General features: G+C 36.2%; 1 protein-coding gene across 1 annotated transcript in view; it reads right to left on the reverse strand.

The window, feature by feature from the left end:
• Positions 1–20502, reverse strand: part of POLR3A (RNA polymerase III subunit A) — a gene marked incomplete at its 5' end in the record, with an annotated part of 36415 nt that overhangs the window by 9409 nt on the left and 6504 nt on the right. Inside the window, 16 exons of the mRNA XM_082486317.1 lie at positions 3–173; positions 754–836; positions 922–1008; positions 4590–4625; positions 5875–5988; positions 6785–6955; positions 8654–8791; positions 10208–10326; positions 11439–11550; positions 12773–12945; positions 13291–13455; positions 15453–15591; positions 17090–17217; positions 17916–17985; positions 19219–19359; positions 19879–20020. Of these exons, the coding sequence (XP_082342443.1) occupies positions 3–173; positions 754–836; positions 922–1008; positions 4590–4625; positions 5875–5988; positions 6785–6955; positions 8654–8791; positions 10208–10326; positions 11439–11550; positions 12773–12945; positions 13291–13455; positions 15453–15591; positions 17090–17217; positions 17916–17985; positions 19219–19359; positions 19879–20020 (1989 nt within the window). The remainder of the gene's footprint in view (positions 1–2; positions 174–753; positions 837–921; positions 1009–4589; positions 4626–5874; positions 5989–6784; positions 6956–8653; positions 8792–10207; positions 10327–11438; positions 11551–12772; positions 12946–13290; positions 13456–15452; positions 15592–17089; positions 17218–17915; positions 17986–19218; positions 19360–19878; positions 20021–20502) is intronic.

The raw sequence follows: 20502 nt of genomic DNA on the forward strand, positions 1-20502 counted from the left end.
ACCTAATAGCCTTTGAAGCATTAATGATTTCTTTGATCCTTGGTACACCCAAAGTAATGTTCATTGAAGCAACGCCAGCAAAATGGAAAGTCTTCAGAGTCATCTGTGTGCCAGGCTCACCAATGCTCTGTGCACAAAGAGCTCCTACTGCAGAACCAGGCTCCATCTGTGCCCTGATAAAGAAATTCTCTCATAAAAAATATAGAAGACAGGATTTTATGCCTTTTTGAGCTCTAAGCAAGTTAAGACAGAAACTATTCTGGTAGATATATGAGAAGGTTGTTGTTTTTTTTTTTTTTAATTAACTAATAGGAGAGAGATTAAAAGGTCAACAATACTCAAGACATGATCGCACAAAGTGTGACATAACTCTTCACAGACTGTAGATCAAGAACAACCACCAAGATTCACATGGATTTGTAACTGATCTATTCAGACATTATTTTGCATGGACTCTTTGGAGGTTTAGAACAATCTCCTGCAAGAGGGGAAGGAAGGGAACATGTCTGCTTTAACAAGCCCACCTGTAGGTGGCAATGCTTTCTTTTTTGGCATTCTATCTTTGTCTTGCAATGTTTATGCCATTGGGGCCAACTATTTCTTATTCTGTATTTGTATTGCATTCACAACAGAACCAACATTCATACAGTAAAAATAGCAAAATACACTCCTAGATTGCAAACAAAGCAATAAATACTGAATTGGGGGCTGGGCGGTGATAAATTGAGAGAAAGTACCAGGCTAAACACTTACCTCATGTATTTGTCCCTACAAGTTTCTAGAAACTTCTCTAGTTGTGTTGGAGTAATCCTATCCAACTGATATAAAACTCGTGGCTGAAAAGAGAATAGAGCAGTTGGAAAAGCAATAGCTTATGAAGATTTAAAATAATTGCATAATTGCCCAGTTGAAACTATTTACCTCTGTTGTGCCATTGTCATTAATGCCATACTTGTCCCGAGTTTTTTTTATCTTCTCAGAAACACCTTTGATGAATTTTTTAATTTCCTGAAATTACATTAAAACAACAGTGAGCAAAGAGATGGTGTCTCATATTGAAGTCTTCAGCAATAAGTTATTTGCTTAGATCTCCAAATGGAATGTTTACAATAATAAATTAACAATGCAAAATATGAAGAGAGGAACATCAAAACTTAGACACACATGTACACTAGAATTTGGCAAACCAGATTCACTTTTCTGTAACCACAAACTAGTAGCAGTACATGAGGAATAAGGTCCACGCTGAATAAAAGCATCCTTCCTGAGCACACACTAAAAATTTAAGAGATTTAACCTTGGTTGACCCTTCCTTCCTACCCATCACTTACTGGAACTGTTTCTACCATCAAAATAAATAATAATAATAATAATAATAATAATAATAATAATCTCAAAGTTCTTATTTTCTGTGTATGCTGACACAAACATATTTTCACTCATTTCTCATTATTCAAAATAAGTCAACGTGGAAAGACTGTGTCAACAGAGGAAGTATACAAAGGACACATGCTGCATAGATCTCAGAGATTCAAGGTGTACTTTATCTGGGGGGAAAAACCCTCAAAATCGATACATACACATCCGTCTCTACCTAACATAGTTCAAATAACTTCTCTACGCTGTAGAGAGGCCTTGCAGATAACTTCATTTAACATGTAGTAGTAGCTAAGCCTTTCGGTCTCTTAGCAGGTTTACCCAGAAGTAGTTCCAGCAGTCTTTACTGGAATATAAATTGAAACAACGTTAGAAAAACATCCAACTTTTCTATGAAACAATATTCAGGCATTATGCCTTGGATATAGATATGTGCACTATAAGTCATGAAATAAGAGGTCCACAATTAAACTCTTCCATAAAAGTGGACTCAATGCAAGTCATTACCATAACACAGAGCTATCAAAACCAAAATATAAACAAAAAGCAAGAGGAAATCCTTCCCATCTACTTCAACAATGATTTAAGAAAGCCTCAGTGGAGGAGCAAATAGTTTGATTTTTAGAGTTCTTTTAAACCCTTTCCTCCCTGTTAGCCGTGCCTGACAACCAGGATGACTATTATATTACATCACCTCTTCTTCTATCAGTACCAGATTCCTTCCAAACACTGCACCAGCTGGGCACTGGAAATTACTTACAAAATTGAGTAAATATATGAGTGACTGCCTTTTTATTTTTTTTTTTTTTTAGAACTGAATTCATAAACCATTATCAAAACACTTCTATTACATCCTAACAAAATCCTCAAATTCTCAAAATAACATCGTTTTTGCTGGTATTCAAGGTATTTTCAGACAGCACTTTATTTTCTGTGAATACTAGAACAAAGTTCAAATGAAAGAACTGACAACAGAAGTGGGCTGCTAGAATGGATGCTTCAAGTTCTTTCCTCACTTGGATGACAACAGGACACGTTCACACATTTCTGCCCCTTTTGCCCTGCAGTAAGTCATATTAATTCACGAATAAAATATTTTGCCATTTTAAAGGTTTTTGATGCTGAAATCTTTGCATAAAAATTATATTTTATTTCCTAAAATAAGTGTTTAGTAATAATGTGGTATTAGAAAAATTAATCTTTTTACTATGAGCGCATAGAAAAACAGGAATATTGCAGGACTTGCAGATGACGACCCAGAACATTTGATCTAGAGAAAAAGAAAACATTAAGGAGAGACTTTAAAAATAATTCTATCTTGAAAGATGCTTCTTTTGTGGAGTGGCAGGAAGGGAGCAGTGGAAGGGGAAGAAGGCAGAAGGTGTAATACTAACTTCTCCCTCCAGAACACTGAAGACTAAATTCTTTTAAATTTTCACCTACTCACATGAAACCCAGGGACAGTAATAACAACCACACCACCACCAACAACTCCGGAAAAGAAGCTGGCATACTGGCTGAAGATTTAGTCATGTGGTCATGTGGAGAAAATCCACAATAGGGCAGACCTAAGACCAAAACAGCATAGGACTGCAAATAGCATGATGGCAAACTATTTATTGACAACTTTTCCTCTTTGATAGTCCCTGAGTACCAAAATACTTAAAAAAAGAAAAAAACAAAAAAACAAACAACCCCACCCCAAAACAAACAAACAAAACCCAACAAAACCAAAACAAAACAAGCTCCAACATACTAAATCGTTATGTATCATTCTGAATTGTAAAAGCAAGGTACTCAAATGATACATTATTTCCATGCACTAGAGCCAAAAAACGAAAGGTGAGAAAAAAATAAATCTCTGAAGAGATTTATTTTTCTTTGTCAGAAGTTTTATTCAAGCACAAGAACTAAAAAAGGGAATTACCTATTCCTCTCAAGTTTCAATTATCTGTTGGCAGTTTATCCAAACTATGGATTAATTTATGCTACAAATAGAAATAAAATGCAGACTGCTCTTTGCTAACCCCGTCTGTCTCTATGGAGTTATCTTCAGTGCAACACTGTCCTCTATGAGCACAGCTATGTAACTTCCAGAGGGAGCTCAAGAACCACTGGTTCTTTCACATAGTCTAAACCTGTTAAGTCTTTTAAGCCTGGACTTGTTTAACAAAAAGGCACCAAACTATATCAGTAAGCTCTGGCTCAATGTGGGCCTTGTCAGCTCCTATAGAGCTGATGTTTAGTCAAACTAGCAGTCCAGGATCGAAAGCCTACTCACCCAGGTGTTTGCGTCATGTTTCTCACTTAACCTAGAACGGATAATTTAAATACGTAACGCACTGCTAGCATAAGTATCCTCACAGTTAAGAAGCCCACTGAAACACAGCAGTACAGACAATTCTGCATTGTTCAGTAATATTCCATTCACGTCCGGGCAGACCCATTAGGTTAGCTCTACATATGCCAGCACCGACCGGCTGTGTGCTGAGCCTTTTCCATGTTTGCACCACACTCCCCAGTACTCATATTCTGCCATCTCCAAAAAGCCACAGAAAAGTGAGTGATTTTTTTTTTTTAATTGTGAGGGTTTCTAAAGATTTTATCAATTTCAATAAGAAGAAAACTAAACTTTCCCTTCACCCATATCTTAATATACTCAAATACGTTAAAAATGTTAACACAACTGAAACTGTGCCAGCCAACAATCTGCTTTTCCATCAGTTGAATTCCCTCTAGTGAGGGCCCAGTGTGGGTAGAATGAATGCTAGTCTGTTTGGAAAAGGCTATTTAGACATACAAACAGTATGGACAAGAGCGGATAAGCCCATTACAGGAATCTCCTGGTAAAATAACAGTGATAAGAAATGTCTCTGTTCTGGAAGGGAAAAGCGAAGGAAGGGATGGAAAAACCTCAGAAAAACTATGCTAATATCTCTAAAGGTTGAAACAACGAGCTTTAGAAAGGAAAGGCATGTAACTAAAACAAAGCTTCCTCAAATCCTCAAATTTAACCCTGGGTATTAAATCATGTGTCATGATTTTCACCATTAAAAAGGAATTGAGCAAATTATTGTGACAAACATCTACATTATAATTTAACAAGCAGTAATGTATATATGCTAATCAGTTACTTTAGCACTATACACACACCTTTAGCTAAAAAGCACTAACATTAATGTTCACACAGTGCACACACATGCTACAATTACCTCATTATACTTTTCATAACCTGTCTCAGTTAATGTCTTCAAGGATGAACAGAAAAAAAAAAAGAAAAGGAAAGAAGAAAATGTAACAATATCTAAAACTTAAAATTCTTAAGTTAAACTAATTACCATTAAGGTGATGTAGCCATATCTGTGCTTCTGAAATTAATAGCAATTATTTAGATTTTCCTGATATGATTAAAGAGAGATACACCTCAAAGAACAGCTTCATCTCCCAACTTTGATATTAGTATATTGCATATTTTTTTCCTTCAGAGATGCAGTTAAGATTTGCAGCATATTTCAAGTATGGATATAATTATTTTTTCAACTCTGCTCTAGCAATGGAGTTGCAAACCAGGTCTATAAACAACTGCTTACTAGTTTTGCCACCTTCTGGTCTGAAGTACTCTGATCTATTAAAACGAAATCCTGCAAAAGCAGGTCATTAAATTCATGTTGTTCTCATCACTGCCTTAATCAGAAGGTTCATCAAGCTAACAGCTTTATGTGTCCACAGGCAGCTTAATTCTACAGTTTCTATCACTGCTGCCCAAAGTAGTCTTAAGTATGGCTGCTCTTATAACTATTAAAATTGCTTAATGCTCTTTCAAACAAATTGACTTCTACCATTGAAAGTGCAAGCAGTCATGTGAACATTCACTCATCCTTAAAAGACATGTAAGCACTCCCCAGAAGATAAGCCCTGTCCAGCAAAGCACTTCATACGGCAGTAGTTTTTTGCTGGGTTAGTATCATAGGAAAGCAAGGTAAATATTCATGTAAGTGTATAGTTGATGTTTCTATCACAGGAAAACAAATAAATGAGTAAAACCAGTTATTCAGAAAGTTGATAACATCAAAACTTATGCGTAATGGAGTATGACACTCAGTCCTAGTGGTTTCTTACATAGAGTCAGTAAGTATTATTTAATTTATGACATCCCAGGGGAAGCACATAACTACTATACCATCTTCCTATAGAAAGAAATTTCAGCTAGATATCTCAGATCAGTGGCATCTTCTACTTGAAAATCACTAGATATTTCTCTCTTTTCTAAAGTTCCTGTGGTGAACATGAACGACTACCACAATAAGAATTAAACTTGCTAGTCCTACCTCCCTGTCCCCTACATGTACAGAAAGATATTACTGAACGAACTACTACTCCTGCTACTAATGCATAAAATTCAGCCATTGCTCCTACAGAGCATCAGAGCATTTATTTAATTTCCTTGATTTATAAGGAAAAGTTAATTAAAGTGTGATAAGAAAGTGAGATAATTACCTGCAGAAAACTGTCTCTGCAGCAAAGAAATTCATTCTTCTTCATGATGGACTCAGATGTTAACACCAGTTCATTTTTACTAAGGGCTGGTTCGCTTCGGCATGGATATACGGCCTTAAGAAGAAAAAAAAAAAAAAATCACTTCTTCACATGAAACATATGCACAAAAACTCCACTGTAAAGACACAGAATATAGATACATACAATTGAGTAACAACATTATTTAGGTTTTGGGTTGTTTTTTTTACTACATAATACCAGACTATTGTGAAAAGAAGGTCCACATACGCTTCTATTTACTTATGTTAATCTGAAGGTATACACACACATATTTCTAATTTTGTCAATTTGTTACACTCGCATTACAGACATCTGAACAGTCATTTCAGCAAACGCTTTTTATCTCTGGGGTGGGGGGGCAAGAACCAACAAACAAACCAACTACAAAACCAAAACCTAACCATACCATTCTTCAAACATCACAGTATGTCCAGAGCTATTCAACAAGACATCAGGTCTCTGACCTAAGCAGCAGTTCAACACAACGAACATGCGTGTCTTAATTTATTAAAGAATTACTTTGTGTAATAAGTTCAATCCAGTACCCAACTAAGCCAGTAGTAATTTATCTAGTGAGCTGGGTATTAGGCCCTAGAACTACGTCTAAGCACAGAAGAAAATTACATTTTTCACATCTTATACACAGTTTGGTCCTAGTTGCTCTGTTCTAATGTAAAAAAATATCTGTAACTCTTAGCATACACATGCTGAAAGACTGATCAGGACCACTCAAAAAGGTAATTCAAAAATAAATTCTTCAACTGAAACAATTCTCCCCAGATTTTATTATTTCCTCCTACAGGCTTAATAGTCTTTTCACACTTCCAACAAAGATTTCAGTACTCCTTACTCTGATATTGTCTAGAACTCGCTTGAATTCCAGTGGTTCATCCTTCCCTTCCATGGCCGCAGGATCCAAGCCATCTCCTCCATAAATAAACTGTATAATATCACCAGTAGAACTTCTGACTGTCAAATCATACTGCGAGCAAAGATCTTCAAGTGATTTTACCAGCCGCCTCTGAAGGGGACAAAAAAAGAAAAAAGTGCAAGGAAAGTAAATGGGATCTTTTTAAAAATAGCTATTGATTTGAATTACAAGAAGTATAGAAATTGGTCTCAGAAAATAAATCTGACAGCGTGATTAGCAGGCATGAAAACCTATTTTAAGTCATACATTATCCCTAGGGCTTTACTATACATTCTCTAGAACATGAAAGGCAACAACAATAAAATTTAAAGCAACAACACAATTCTCCGCATTTAGAAATTGCATCATATAGGAAACTTAACGCTAAGCTGCAAGAATCTATTATAGTCTAAGGAATTTGTTGTGGATTTGTTTGGGTTTGGTTGGGTTTTTTTTTTGTTTGTGGTTTGTTTTTTTTTTTTTGACAGAATATTCATATTCTTCCAATCACGTTTATTTCTCAAGGAAGGATAATAACACTTTTCACGTATGGAAGCAAAACCAGTCAACGATTACTTTCACTGACAAAAACCAAAGAGCTCATCCATCAAAGCCAGGAGGTGCTATTTTTCCACCAGGGTTAGCTACTTCTTACATTGATACATTGTATTATTGGGAAATCCCCTTACTGACATCTTCCTTCCTCTGCCTCCCTAAATAAAAAAGGCATGGTATGAAGCACTAGTGGTTACAAACATTTTTATTTGGAAGATGATGTTCTATGAAAGTAAATCAGCTCACTAAAGAATATAAATTGGTAATTTTTTTTCAATGAGGAGGTAAATGGTAAGATGAAATGAACGTTAAGATTTTATTTTTTTTTAAATTCCAAGTCCAAGTGCTACAATTTATTCATGTAGACTGAAAGTTGATAAAGAAAAATATTTTGCAGGTTGCTTACTTTATTGACATATATTTGTATATACTAACATGCACACAAACATGATTCTGTGAGTTTGGGAGACAAATGGTCTAATTAGTCACCCATTCCAACAGAAATTTATTTCACTCTTTGTAGGGTTACTTGCATATCTCTGAACGTGTCCCCAGTCCCCAATGATCTTCTCTACTGCCTGTATATATAGTTAAAAATACTACTTAAATATTTTCACTGAAGTCTTAAGACTGCTCATAATAGCAAGAAGCTTTGTTGGAGGAACATGTGTTTTCACAGGAGATAAAGCCAAAGACACTAACACCTTACAGAACCTGAAGTGCAAGTTTATATGGCCGAGGGGCTTGTTACCTAAAGAGGACAGATACTGAAAGGGAGCTTTAGCCATATTTCTGTCATCCAGAAAAATCTTTTTTTTTTTTAATAACCCAAACCAAGGATTCGTGTTTTCTGTTTCTCATTGTTGAAATACCGTATCTGAAAAAGCACTCACAACTCAAATCTATGTCATAAAGTACGGACAAAGTTTCCATCATTCAGATGGGTTTTCGGAACATACACTACAGAGAAAGTAGTCCTAAATAATTCCACAGAACAAGGGCTTTTATCACCCATATTCAAGAGGAAACAGCTTAATACAAACACGTTACCGTACCATTGCCTGAGGTCTGGTTTATAAACCCCATGTCTACTGGAGCGGAGTCATGTATTTCACAGTATAAATTACTCTGTTACAATGAAAACAAACACACACACAACACACACACTTCTCCCCCACCCCTCACCTTAACATGCACATAAGAAACATCCACCTTTTGCAAGGCTGATAAAGTCCCCACTTCACTGACAGTTACCTGCATATATCCAGTTTCGGCTGTCTTGACAGCTGTGTCAACCAGACCCTCTCGACCAGCCATGGTATGAAAAAAAAATTCAGTGGGAGTCAACCCAGAATAGAAGCTATTAGCAACAAAGCCTTTTGCAGCTGGGAGCTACAGAAAAGAGTGGGGAAAAAAAAGCTTAAAATGCACATGTACGTTCTGTATGCACGTTACAGAAAAACACATTATATGTCATCTAAAGTCTTTTAGACAGTTAACCAATACATACACAAACACAGAGCAATCATCTCCACTGCATTTAGCTTTGAAATTCAAAGTTTGTATTTCAGATCTGAATAAAGGCTTCAAAACCCTTGCCCAGTTCTCCCAAATTAATCCAAAAGACTACTTCCTACAAGCCTTGTTATGCTTCTAGCCATTCCTTGCAAACACTACACCAACTTCTAACACTTCAGCCTCCCTTGTTGCAAAAATTGAAAGGAAAATAAGAATGTTCACTTTGCAATAGTATAGCAAAGGTGTTCGCCATGCTGAAGTCTAAGGAACCCAGAGAAAATATAACTGGAGCTATGTACATAACTAATTCTTTCCAATGGTCTGCTCTAACCTCTGAAAGGAGTTCTTGCCAATGACCTTTATGCAGGCATCCCTTCCAGTCAAATAATATCAAATTGCCATGATCACACAGAACAGTGTATCGGCTACAGAGAGCTTCATCTTAGAAGATCGCTTTTTGCTGTTATTTAACAGGTAGTACTTTCTAAATCAGTAAAAAAGCTATAGTTAACATTCAACTTTTTCCCACTCATCTAATCCATAAAGCATTTTTTCTTCTTTAATCTATTTAGGAAAGAAACTATTTTATGTTACAGAACTCAGAAGCTGAAATTTGGACATTTAGTGATAAATGCAAGTGTCATGGCTACCATCTGACACTTGAGTTATCCAACACACTAATAAGATTGATAGCTGGTACCTAGAACCTTCTCTACTGATCATTACATTTCAGATAGCAGTTTAAAAAAAATGAATCTCACTGACTTGTATTAACAAGTGCATGAGACTCCTTATTGCTCCATGTAGAACACAACTCAAACAAGGAATGCAAAGAGTAGCACATGATATCTATCTATCGTAGTGGAGAAAGAAAAATAAAAACAGACTCCAGAATGATTTATCTGGTATGTTTCACCTGTCTAAAGGTACCAACACACACCCAGCAGTTGTCCTGAAAAGTCTTAGTGCAGCGAAACGGAATGCAAGAGAAACTTTAACACATTATTTTTAGGACTCTGAAGAGAACCAAAACTGTATCATCAGACTTACTTTAATTTTACTAAATTAGAAAGCTCTAAGCAAGGTTTAGCCGTAAAAATTCAAGCTAACTAGGCCATTCACAATACACCTGTTAACTCCCAAATCAGATTCAAAACTTTTTACTTTTGCCATATGTGATTTTTTTCCTTCACCATGTCATGACAACACATCCTATCGTGAGTCCTTAAACTGGTTCAAGGCAACTCGTTTCACTTTATTTTACAGTATATTGTAATCATACAGAATTACCTTAGAATGCTTCTCAAAGTGAGGCAAAGATCTGTTCTCAAATCCGTCAGGAACTCGGGACCCACTGATAGCCTGCTGACCTACACAAGCAATCATCTGGGATATATTAATAAAGGAGCCTGAAAAGAAAGAAAAAAATAATAATCTCACTCATAAATGAGGAATATCAGTGCTCCTCTGATGATCTGTCTTCACTTCTATGAAGATCTATTATTTAGCTTGCTAATTCATCAAAAATGCATTTAGAATTGCAATAGTTAAAGAAGCTTTTCTGTTAACTTGTCCTGTAAATTTCAGCATTTATGTGGACTGACAACTAAGTTAGCTATGTCATGGACTAACAACTCCATTTAAAATTCTTTTCTTTGGGTCACAGACATTCATGCCACCACTATTTGACTACAGTCCTTATATTATCCTGTTCCACATTATGGATCGTGTTTTATACAACCCATGATCCTAACCTACATATTTTGCTTCACAATTTCTTCAATAAACATTTTAACAATATTTCTTATGAAGGGTTCAGCGTCTACCAAGATTCCTTGACCAAATTAAGTTCCAGAGAATTAAGTCACTAACTCAGAAGTTGTATTTCCTGAACATGTTTGCAAACAATGCCTCCCACCACCCCAAATTATACACGTAATATATCCTCCTTCTTAGATTTCAGTATTTCTTTAGAAGCTTCACCATAAGGCTTTCTACAATTTATTAGAGAAAGATAAATAAAGGCAGAGAGTTAAGTGATTTCTTCAAATTCTTACAGGAAACAAAGGAAAGCTCAGATAAGAATTTGAGTATAAAACAAATATTTACTACACAGGTGGTCCTTCACAAATAAAGCAGCGAAGATGTCTGAAACATTAGTTCCAATTCTTAATATATCGTTTCCAGTTGATTTTTGTACGTGATACAGATACTTCAGGTCAGAAATCCAACTGAAAACTTTTTGCTGATGAATTAATTGAAGTGTTAAGAACATCTGAAGTTCTAATAGGGTGTTTTTTCAACTTGTACTGAAAATTTAAAAATTAAAAATCTAGCACATAAGCTTGCTTTTAATTAACTATACCCAACCTGTACTTACCGAGTCACTTCAAATCTATGTGACATGAATTTAATACTTGCACAACTGACTGTCTAAAACAAGCTATAAAGACAGAACCAGTAATTTTGAGAACAGTGATGGAGCAAATAATCTACTTCCAAAGCTTAGCTATATCCCTACCTTTAGAACCACAGAGAGCCATGATAAGGGGACTATTGCTCTTGTCCAGTTCTCTGAGACAGGCACTGCCAGCGTGATCTCTGATAACAGAGAGTTCTTTAAGGATTAAGGCCTGAAATCCAAGATTTCAAAGATGCAGCATTTGTTAAAAATACCATACACAAACAGTACTCTACCACTTGCCAGCAATACATTCAGCAGTTGAAGGAAATTCAAAATACAATACAAAGAAAAGTAGACCTTGCTTTGACTAAAACAGGTTTAACTTTTACCTTGCATAACCTTCCTGTTTGCTGCACAAAAAGTCTTTGTTGGGATAAGACAGACGTAGCAAGGGACAAGACAACCTCTTTTGTCAGCAGCACCAACTTAAGCTAAACTGAGCACTGAACTAAGTTCTAAATCTCGCTTGCTATATGAAACGTTACCCCCCCAAAAAATTTTTTTTTGGACTGCTTTACTGATTTCAGGGAGTACAATGCTGCTACCTCCAATTGTTAAGAACGTAACAACTGCATCAAAAAACCCACCACATTCTAGGACACACACAGATGTCTGAAAAGAAGAAGAGTCAAAACGACTGCAGGACACTTCTTTAGGCCAGTGCCACTTCAAACCAGCCAACTGTGACAGTACTTCATCATAGGGTGGGGTTTTCTGATTGTTTTTTTGTTGTTATTGTAGGGGTTTTTGTTTCTGTTTTCCTTTCTACTTTTTTTTAAAGGTAAAAACTAGACATTGACTAGCCAAGAAGACAAATGTATAAAACCATTAAGGACAATGAAAAAAGTTTTCTTCAGCTGACTTCATTAAGTCCCTGTCCATAAGCTTTTGGGGAACATTCATTACTCTACATCAAAATTTCAACAGAAAAAAAGAAAAAAACCCAGCATAACCATAAAGTCCATTTAACTTTTGCCCCAACAAGGAGCAAGAAAACACCTGTATACAAACAAATCTATAACTAAAGGAATGTTTTACGTCTCAGATTAGGCTTTTTACTGTTACAGTTCTTTATTAACTTATCAAATATGGATAAATCCAATTTATCAATTTTCAATTACCTATGTAATTTTATTCTCGTTTGTCACCCCAATACATCCAGCCAGGAGGGAGGGAGGGAGGATCTCAGTTGTTTAATATTTAGCTAACATTTTTAGATGCACAGAACCATCTAAATGTTAAGCCTAGACAGACTCAGCTAAAGTTATGTACCTGAGGACCCTATTTGCTTGTACTTTTAGGTTTCAGAAGACAACTTTGAACTTCAAAATTTACATGAATATATGAAATCTCTACTCTAAATATATAGTAATTTCAACTAAAAATTTTACCTCTAGTGTCTCTTCTGCACTGCAACCAGGCTGCTGCTGTAGCTTGCCTGTGTTCAGAGCTTCAATATACTCATCACACTTCTTATAGCCAGCATTCAGGAGTTCATACTTAGCTTTTAGCAGGCCCTGGCCAGGGGTTACATCACCAATTCCAATTGAAAAGCCACGATTAGCTATTATTAAAAAAAAAAAAAAAGGGGGGGGGGGGAACAAGAATTATATTGATAGCTCAATCTCATCTAGAGAAACCAAATTAAAACCAGGAAATATTATCATCAGGAACTTTACTTTTTCCTCCCATCTGTGACCATCAAAAGCACAAGCAGCTGTTTCAGTGTTTCTGTCAGCTTCACAACTAGTTGTGAGGTTTCTTTTTTTTATTTATTTGGTTGGTTGTTTTTTTTTTTTTTGTTTTAAACACAGTACATCATATTTGAAGCAAAAATCTTTCTTGATTGCTCTGTATTTCTGTTTTAAGATATTATTTTACAAGTAAACGTACTTCCCCCACTACTTACAAAGATAGACAGGAGCAAGTCTGGCTAGTCGTGACATCGCATCTGCAGCTTCTACCTGTCCCCAGTCTCTCAGCAAGATGTAGAAGATGTTGTTCTTGGATCCTGAACCTAAGGTTCCTTTGTCCATACTGCCACTCATTAATTCACTGTTTTGAATTGTGACATCTAGAAATAAAAAACCAAAAAGTATTAATTGTTTTTCTAAAAAATTACCTAAACTCTAGTAGTCAATTATGGAGCATGTTTTAAAGTAAAAGCTCTATTCATGAAAAGAACAAAACCCAAAGACATACATTTGATGTATCTGTAGAAGTGCATGACTAAGTACGTAAGGGGAATAGCCTACAACCTGACCTTACAAACTTAAAATAAAATTTATTTCCCTTCCTGCTTAGAAAGGCAACTGTATGCAATTAAAGGCTTGTGAGAAACATGAATAACCATTTTTGTTGAAAAACTAAAAATAAACTTCATTAATCAGAATAAAGTCTTCAATCAATCTTATCTGGCCAGAAATAAAGTCCTCAATCATGCATAAGAAACTAAAGTTATTTATTTATTTATAAAGTAGAGCAACAAAGTTTCAGAAGTGGAGTTACAGTTCTCTTGTTCAAATATTCTGATACTCAGTCAACTCAATCACCTCTGGAGGCACAGCTTAAATTTAAAAGACACACTGGACTCAGATGTCTCTTTAATTACAAGCATATCATAAAGGCATCTGCCTTGCCTGTAGGCCTGTACACACTTCCTCTTTTAGACAACTTCCTTTTGCTCCATTAGGAACATTCCATTTCAGGCACTGAATCTTCCTTATAAGCTTTAGACTTTAAGCAATTAAAAAGTATCTTCTGTCCATTAACTTCAGACATATATTCCACAAGAGCAGTACGATATATGTTCATCCTTGTCTTCATTATGCATCTTTCAAAGAAGAACTGGCATATTAGATGGATCCAATTTAAATCATTTTATGCAGAAAGCTGTAGGTGTTTGCACACTGTACTCTGTGCTCAATATTCTCCATGTGAATTTAGGTAATCACCTTCTTGAACCAGAAGTCATTGCTCTATCACTTATTACGTACAATCAAAATACAATACCAGGATTCCTTGAGATTTTGGAGAATTTGCAGAGAACTTTCTGAAGAGAATTAGTGTTGCTTCAGAAATTAAGTTTTTTCAGAGAACTGAACAGAGCCACCAATGAAATTCATGTTTTCCACATCATCTGCTACTATCGAACTCAGAAAATGGAAATTCTTCCCATACTTCCTGAAATGAAAAGACTGTGGAGCAAAGACGACGGCCTATGCTCACCTAAGTGTGAACAGGATTGCTTTGTTGCAATGTTCACCCCACATTCCTTAAGAGGCTGAAAAAAATTGCATCACCATGTTTATAATCAACTCCACATCAACAGAGTGGTCCCATCTTCTCAAGAAATCACTCACAGTCTGATGTAGAGTGGATTTGAGTCCTAACTGGTAAATTCTTTCTTCCATCAACATTACATGACAGAATTACGGTAAATCAGTGGTTCTTCCCTTGGTTCCTTAACTTACACTTCTAAGCAGCAAGAAGCCATGCTAATCCTGCCTGCTCAAGTTCTTTTCCAGCTGTTACCACATGAATGTTAAATTAATAATAAGCAAAGCCTTGCTCATCTCCTACAGCCTCTTCAACCCTGATGCTTTGTATTCTATCTGCCACTCCAACTTCCCTAACTGGAAGGATACAGGTGGTTTGATATCCTAGGGATTCCTATCTTCCCTACACATCCTAACTCCTTTCACTGTTTGACTTCTCATCCCTGTTATCACTAACCCCACTTAAGACACTAAATTTTTCCATTTGCCTTCTGCACAACCACTTCCTAAGCTTTGCTTTTCTCTCTCTCTCTCACCTTCAAATACTACACGCCAAGTCTAGCAACATATAAAAGAAATTTTATTACAAGAAAACACCCAAGTCCTTTCTTTCATTTGCAGCATGACTTCAGCTTTTGAGAAAAAACGCGTAATTTTATTTTTCATTTCAATAATACTTATGAGAAGTACTGCTTTAACTCCTGCTGTGAGCTCAACAGCAACAAACTCAACATAACAATAGCTACGATTTCTTTGAAGGCTTCCAAAACAGAGCTTTAAGAGTGTCACTCACAAGAATCATTGTAACACAGGTCTTCTCCTTTGCCACAATACTGTTTGCCCTTGGTTCGTAGATTGGCTTTTACAGGACAATCATCACTGGGCTTGAGAATCAGGCTGAAAACCTGTTTTCCAGTCCATAGCGTTACAGGCTTAGAGAAACAAAAAGACAAGAATTAGGATTACAGAGTTTATGATACAAGTACAGTAAAACAGCAAGCAAGAATTTAATCGTAAAATTGTTTTCTATAGAAAACCTTTCTATACTGAAGTATACTTGTAGAAGTGCACAGTAGCATTCCTTTGAATACAGAAGTACTATGCACTTTTATAGATATAAAACCACCGACTGCTGAATGGTTATCCTTTTCATAAGGGTACATGCACGCATTTGGAGAAACATGCTCTCTTGCTCCCTCTTGCTGTCATGTTTCCCTTTACGATTACAAAAGGAAAAAAAAAAAGATGTCATTTCATTTCCCAAAGAGGTTGCAACATTTATAATTCCTTCTTTATATAGTGCCTTTGGTTTAAATTTTTAGGAGGGTAAGGATTTATGTAATTATGTACTCCCCTCAGCTGCAGTTAAATGTAAGTAATTATCACAGCACTAAAAGTAGTCGGAGTGACAGAAGCAGTCAAAGAATCACTGCTCTTAGCTATTAGGAAAGTTTATATCAATTTATAAGTAAATTCACATTAGATATTGCCCATAAATGCTCTGACCTTGCTTTAAATTAGTGTTATTCATTGGTATTTCAATTTCACTTTCAGAATTTCTCAATTATTACACTTTTGAAATGAAAGAAAGGGTATATAAAAAAAGTAAACACTAATACTTAGTATTTAACAAATTTGAAAATGTACCAAACTCTCTTCAAACAATACTGTTTGCCTCAAATACAAAATTAATCAAATACTGACACCCTTAAATGTATGCAAATGAAGGCTTAACAGACGCTGATCTAATAGACTCTATAGCTCTCTTCAAAGTTTGTGACAAATACACAAATACTCTGCTCTTCATAAAATATATTCTGCGTACATGATGTAACGACAAAAAAAAAAAAAACCCAACAAACAAACCCAAACAAACAAACAAAAAAATCACATAGCATTCATCCTCTCTAATGCTTAACACACTGCCAGGTTAACAACTAAAGCATACTATTTCCCAGGTTTAACATCTCCTACATTTTGAATACGAAAACCTAGAGCTGCTGAGCATTTCAAGGCATTACTTGAGGGCACCCAAGGAATAACACAGTTTCTACACTAAGCCCCATATTAGTCTGCACAGCCAGTAACAGTGAGGTTACTAAGAATGATGTACGTTCTACTGACCATCAATAGCCAAGTGGTCTGTCTCACAGTAGCATGATAGTAGTAAATCTATGTTTGAACCCTGAAGGAACGCTGCATCTGGACTGCACCATGCAAGGTTGGCTCTGTTCAGCATCAGGAACAATCTAACAACTTCTGCATAGCTTTGACCCTGAAATCTGATCCTTGCACTTTACAAATACAAAATCTCATACAAATCTAACGTCAAAGAAACCAAGAGCTGTCTCTGCAGAACATCAGCGTGGGTCAAGAACACACAACACAGGAACTCTTAGTAACATTAAAAAAAAAAAAATTTTGACACACCTTCAGAATTGCTGGAGGTGGAAGACGAACTTTAATCTTTTCATCCTTGCCGACCAGGATAGAAGCAATAATTTGGCAGGCTTTGGCTCGATCAAAAAAGGTATCTTTTAATGTAAGCAGATAGGCACCTGGAGTGTAAAAAATTATTAATGTGACAGACTGAGATTAACTTTAAAAGCTATTGCGTATTAAGTATCAATTATTTCATTGTAATACTAGTTACCTACTTATTACGCAAAATGACAATAGTTTAGACAGCTTCAGTTGTAAATCCTTTCCAGAATTTTTAATTGTTCCAGACTCAAATTTCTAAAAATTAAAACCAGTGCATTCCTATAATCTATTCTCCCTTTCAGACTCTATTCCACAGGTAAAAGTAAGGCCCTGGCATTAATTTTTGCACGCTTTCTTCCTTATATCCATTGGACATTTCCCAAAGAATTAAGGAAACTTGAAGGTAGTTACTGTAGGTTAAAACTAATTTTTGACTAATGAATTCAACTCCTCTACAATGATCATAAACAGTTTACATTGTGTGCCTAACGCATACAAAGATACTAAACATTCATTTTCTCTGCCAGAGAAACACCGCAAAACATACACAAAGGTAATAATGATTGCACCTACAAAGGTAGACACCATCACAAGATATTCTAAGGACATCGTTATATTTCAGACTAACAATGGCGTTACTTTCCTAATGTTGCTTTGACTTGTGAAAGGAGAAATTTTTTAATTAATATAGAAAAAGTCTCAAAAAGAAGGAAGTGATTCTGAAGGAACAACAGTTAAATCACACAGCTCTAAAATAAGCCTGTATACACACCTGTGAGGAAATCTTGAATAGCAGCGATGAGAGGTTCTCCATTTCTTGGTGTTACCAAGTTTGCTTTAGTCTGTATAATCACAAAACAAAAAATTACATGTTTGAAGACAATGATATTTCATTTGTTATTCAGAAGGAAACTTACCATTTAAGACTATTATTTCAACAAAAATGGTAAAAGCTTATTCTAAATCAAAGTACAGCTGTCCTCAAAAAGATCAAAAAAAGAAACTGTAAGTTTCAGTTTACCACAGTCTGTGCAAATCTATTGACAGTTAAGGAATAATTTGAGAGTAGTTACTGGACATTAGACATTCTGTTTCCAAAGCAGAAGTTGCAATCAACCTGATGTGTTTGGTAGGTTACTGTTCAAACAGGACAGGGAAGGCAAGACAAGCTACCTTTGAGAATCTGAGAAGGGACACAAGAGGTTATGCTCACTACACGGAGCTAGTGGTCCCTACTGATATGTAATAATCAAGCTAGCCGCTTCCACTAGCCCCATTTTCTTATGCCTTACTCAGACTACTGCTCTAGTAAATCACCCCCACCTATGCAACACAGTTTTGTCTGAACTGTTCACAGGCCCACACAAACCTGACCACACACTTGGGGGGAGGAGTCTTCTTTTTAAGCTCCCAAATTATTTCAGCAAGCCAATATGTGCTGCAGCCAATAGTTGTGTTGGTACATCTGAAGTAGCAGTGGCATTCAGTCACCCTAAAGGAGCAATGTACTGGAAAATCCTCAGATTGTTGCTACTGACTCTACTTTCACACCACAGATTGATGCCTGCAACCGTAAGATCTCTCTTTATCTGCTCTCCCTTCTCTCTTTTTTTTTCCTCTGCCCTAAGAGCCTACTGTCTCCTGCCTTCTCTGCTAGGTTGCCTTCTCCAGGTATAAGCACACTATTGCTGCCACATTCCAGTTGGTATGACCGCCTGCAGTTGCTGGGCTGTCAGACCAGAAAGCAAAGCATGTATCTGTTTGATAACAGAGCCACCCTATTTTGGTAGCAATTACTAAGGACAGTCAGTCAGAAACATACTAATTACACCTACTTACTTAAAACTACATAATTTTTCACAGATGCAAAATATAAGTCTATTAGACTACCATTGTGTAACCATCCTAATTTATTCTAAATTCCCTTTTGCAGAGTTTTCAGGCAGCTTCCCAGTGGCACATTATCCATAGCTAGCAATCTTGATAATACTTCAGATTTCACATGGAAGTTAGGAAGTACGGGGCTCAGCCCATCTGTCACTAGCAAAATCCCAAACCCTACGTTATCTACATACCCCCATTAAAACAAGCGCTTCTGCTTTTGCTTCTTCTGTCTGAGGAAGGTGAAGGTTCATCTCATCTCCATCAAAGTCTGCATTGTACGGTGTACAGACACATTCATTAAATCTGAATGTCCTATGAGGTTTTACTCTAGCCTGAAAAAAAAATAATAATATGCACATGCACTCAAGCATGTTAAAACATGAAATGTCATGCCCGAGTGCTTCCTTGCAGGCTTTATCCTTTCTTTTTAATAAAGACATGAGTCAAAATTTCTGATTATAGGATTTAACTCAACCAGGAACTGACAGAAATTGTACTCAGGTTCTATTATACAAATGTTGCTAGTAAATACCATTATTCAGAATATATACAAAGCATAGGAAACAGCACGCTTTGTAGAGATCACATCAACACTACAAAAATGCAGTGCTTATGCAAGAACAGATACTGAGGTCAATTACAGCTATTAACAGAACTGTCCAAACAGCATACTGTCCTGTTACACATCAATTCCCATGCAAAAGCACAACTCCACTGTATTCAAGCTCAACCCCATAACGTGTTTCAGAAGCTGTTTGGTTTTGTGTGCACAAGAGATAAACACCAGAAAAGGTAAACCACCTAGTATTGAGGGATGCGCTACCTGTATGTTAGGCTGCGTGTGCACTTACAATGTGAGCCATGATGCTTAGCTTATGAAGAGAGGGTTGTCGATTGAACAGCACTATGTCACCATCTATAAGATGTCGCTCCACGATATCACCAAACTTCAGCTCCTGGGCCATCTTTTCTCGGTTTCCATATTTCAAAAACCTTACAGTAACCCATAACAGCGGTATCAGAAGAAATAAAGTCAGAAAGATGTAAAGACAACTGAAAATAAATTCTGTGTTTATAATGCAAGTTCTTCCATTAAACATTGGAGTATTTGTTTTACAACAACTAGAAGACAAAACTGGTGTGGATTGCATCATTAAACATTAGCCTTGCTGCTATTTTAAATAATGAATGTATTTGTGACATTAGTTAACAAAGCTACAGTTATTAGTAAAACAAGTAAGAAATAGGTCTATTTAGAAAAACAAAGAATCTGCTTCAATTGTATCAGGGAGCATAGGCAGTTTCAGTCATATGGCATCACTTATTACTACCCAAAAACTGACAGCAGATTAGCTCTCCAATGAAAGCAGACTGCACAATATGCCCAAAACTGCCTGTTTTAATTTCTTCTGTACTACATCCTCTGTTCCAAATAAGAGAAACTCAGTCATAAAAAAGCTCACATCTAATTGCAG

The sequence above is a fragment of the Vanellus vanellus genome, assembly GCF_965231255.1.
Source record: "Vanellus vanellus genome assembly, chromosome: 7".
In the NCBI taxonomy this organism is placed as follows: domain Eukaryota; kingdom Metazoa; phylum Chordata; class Aves; order Charadriiformes; family Charadriidae; genus Vanellus; species Vanellus vanellus.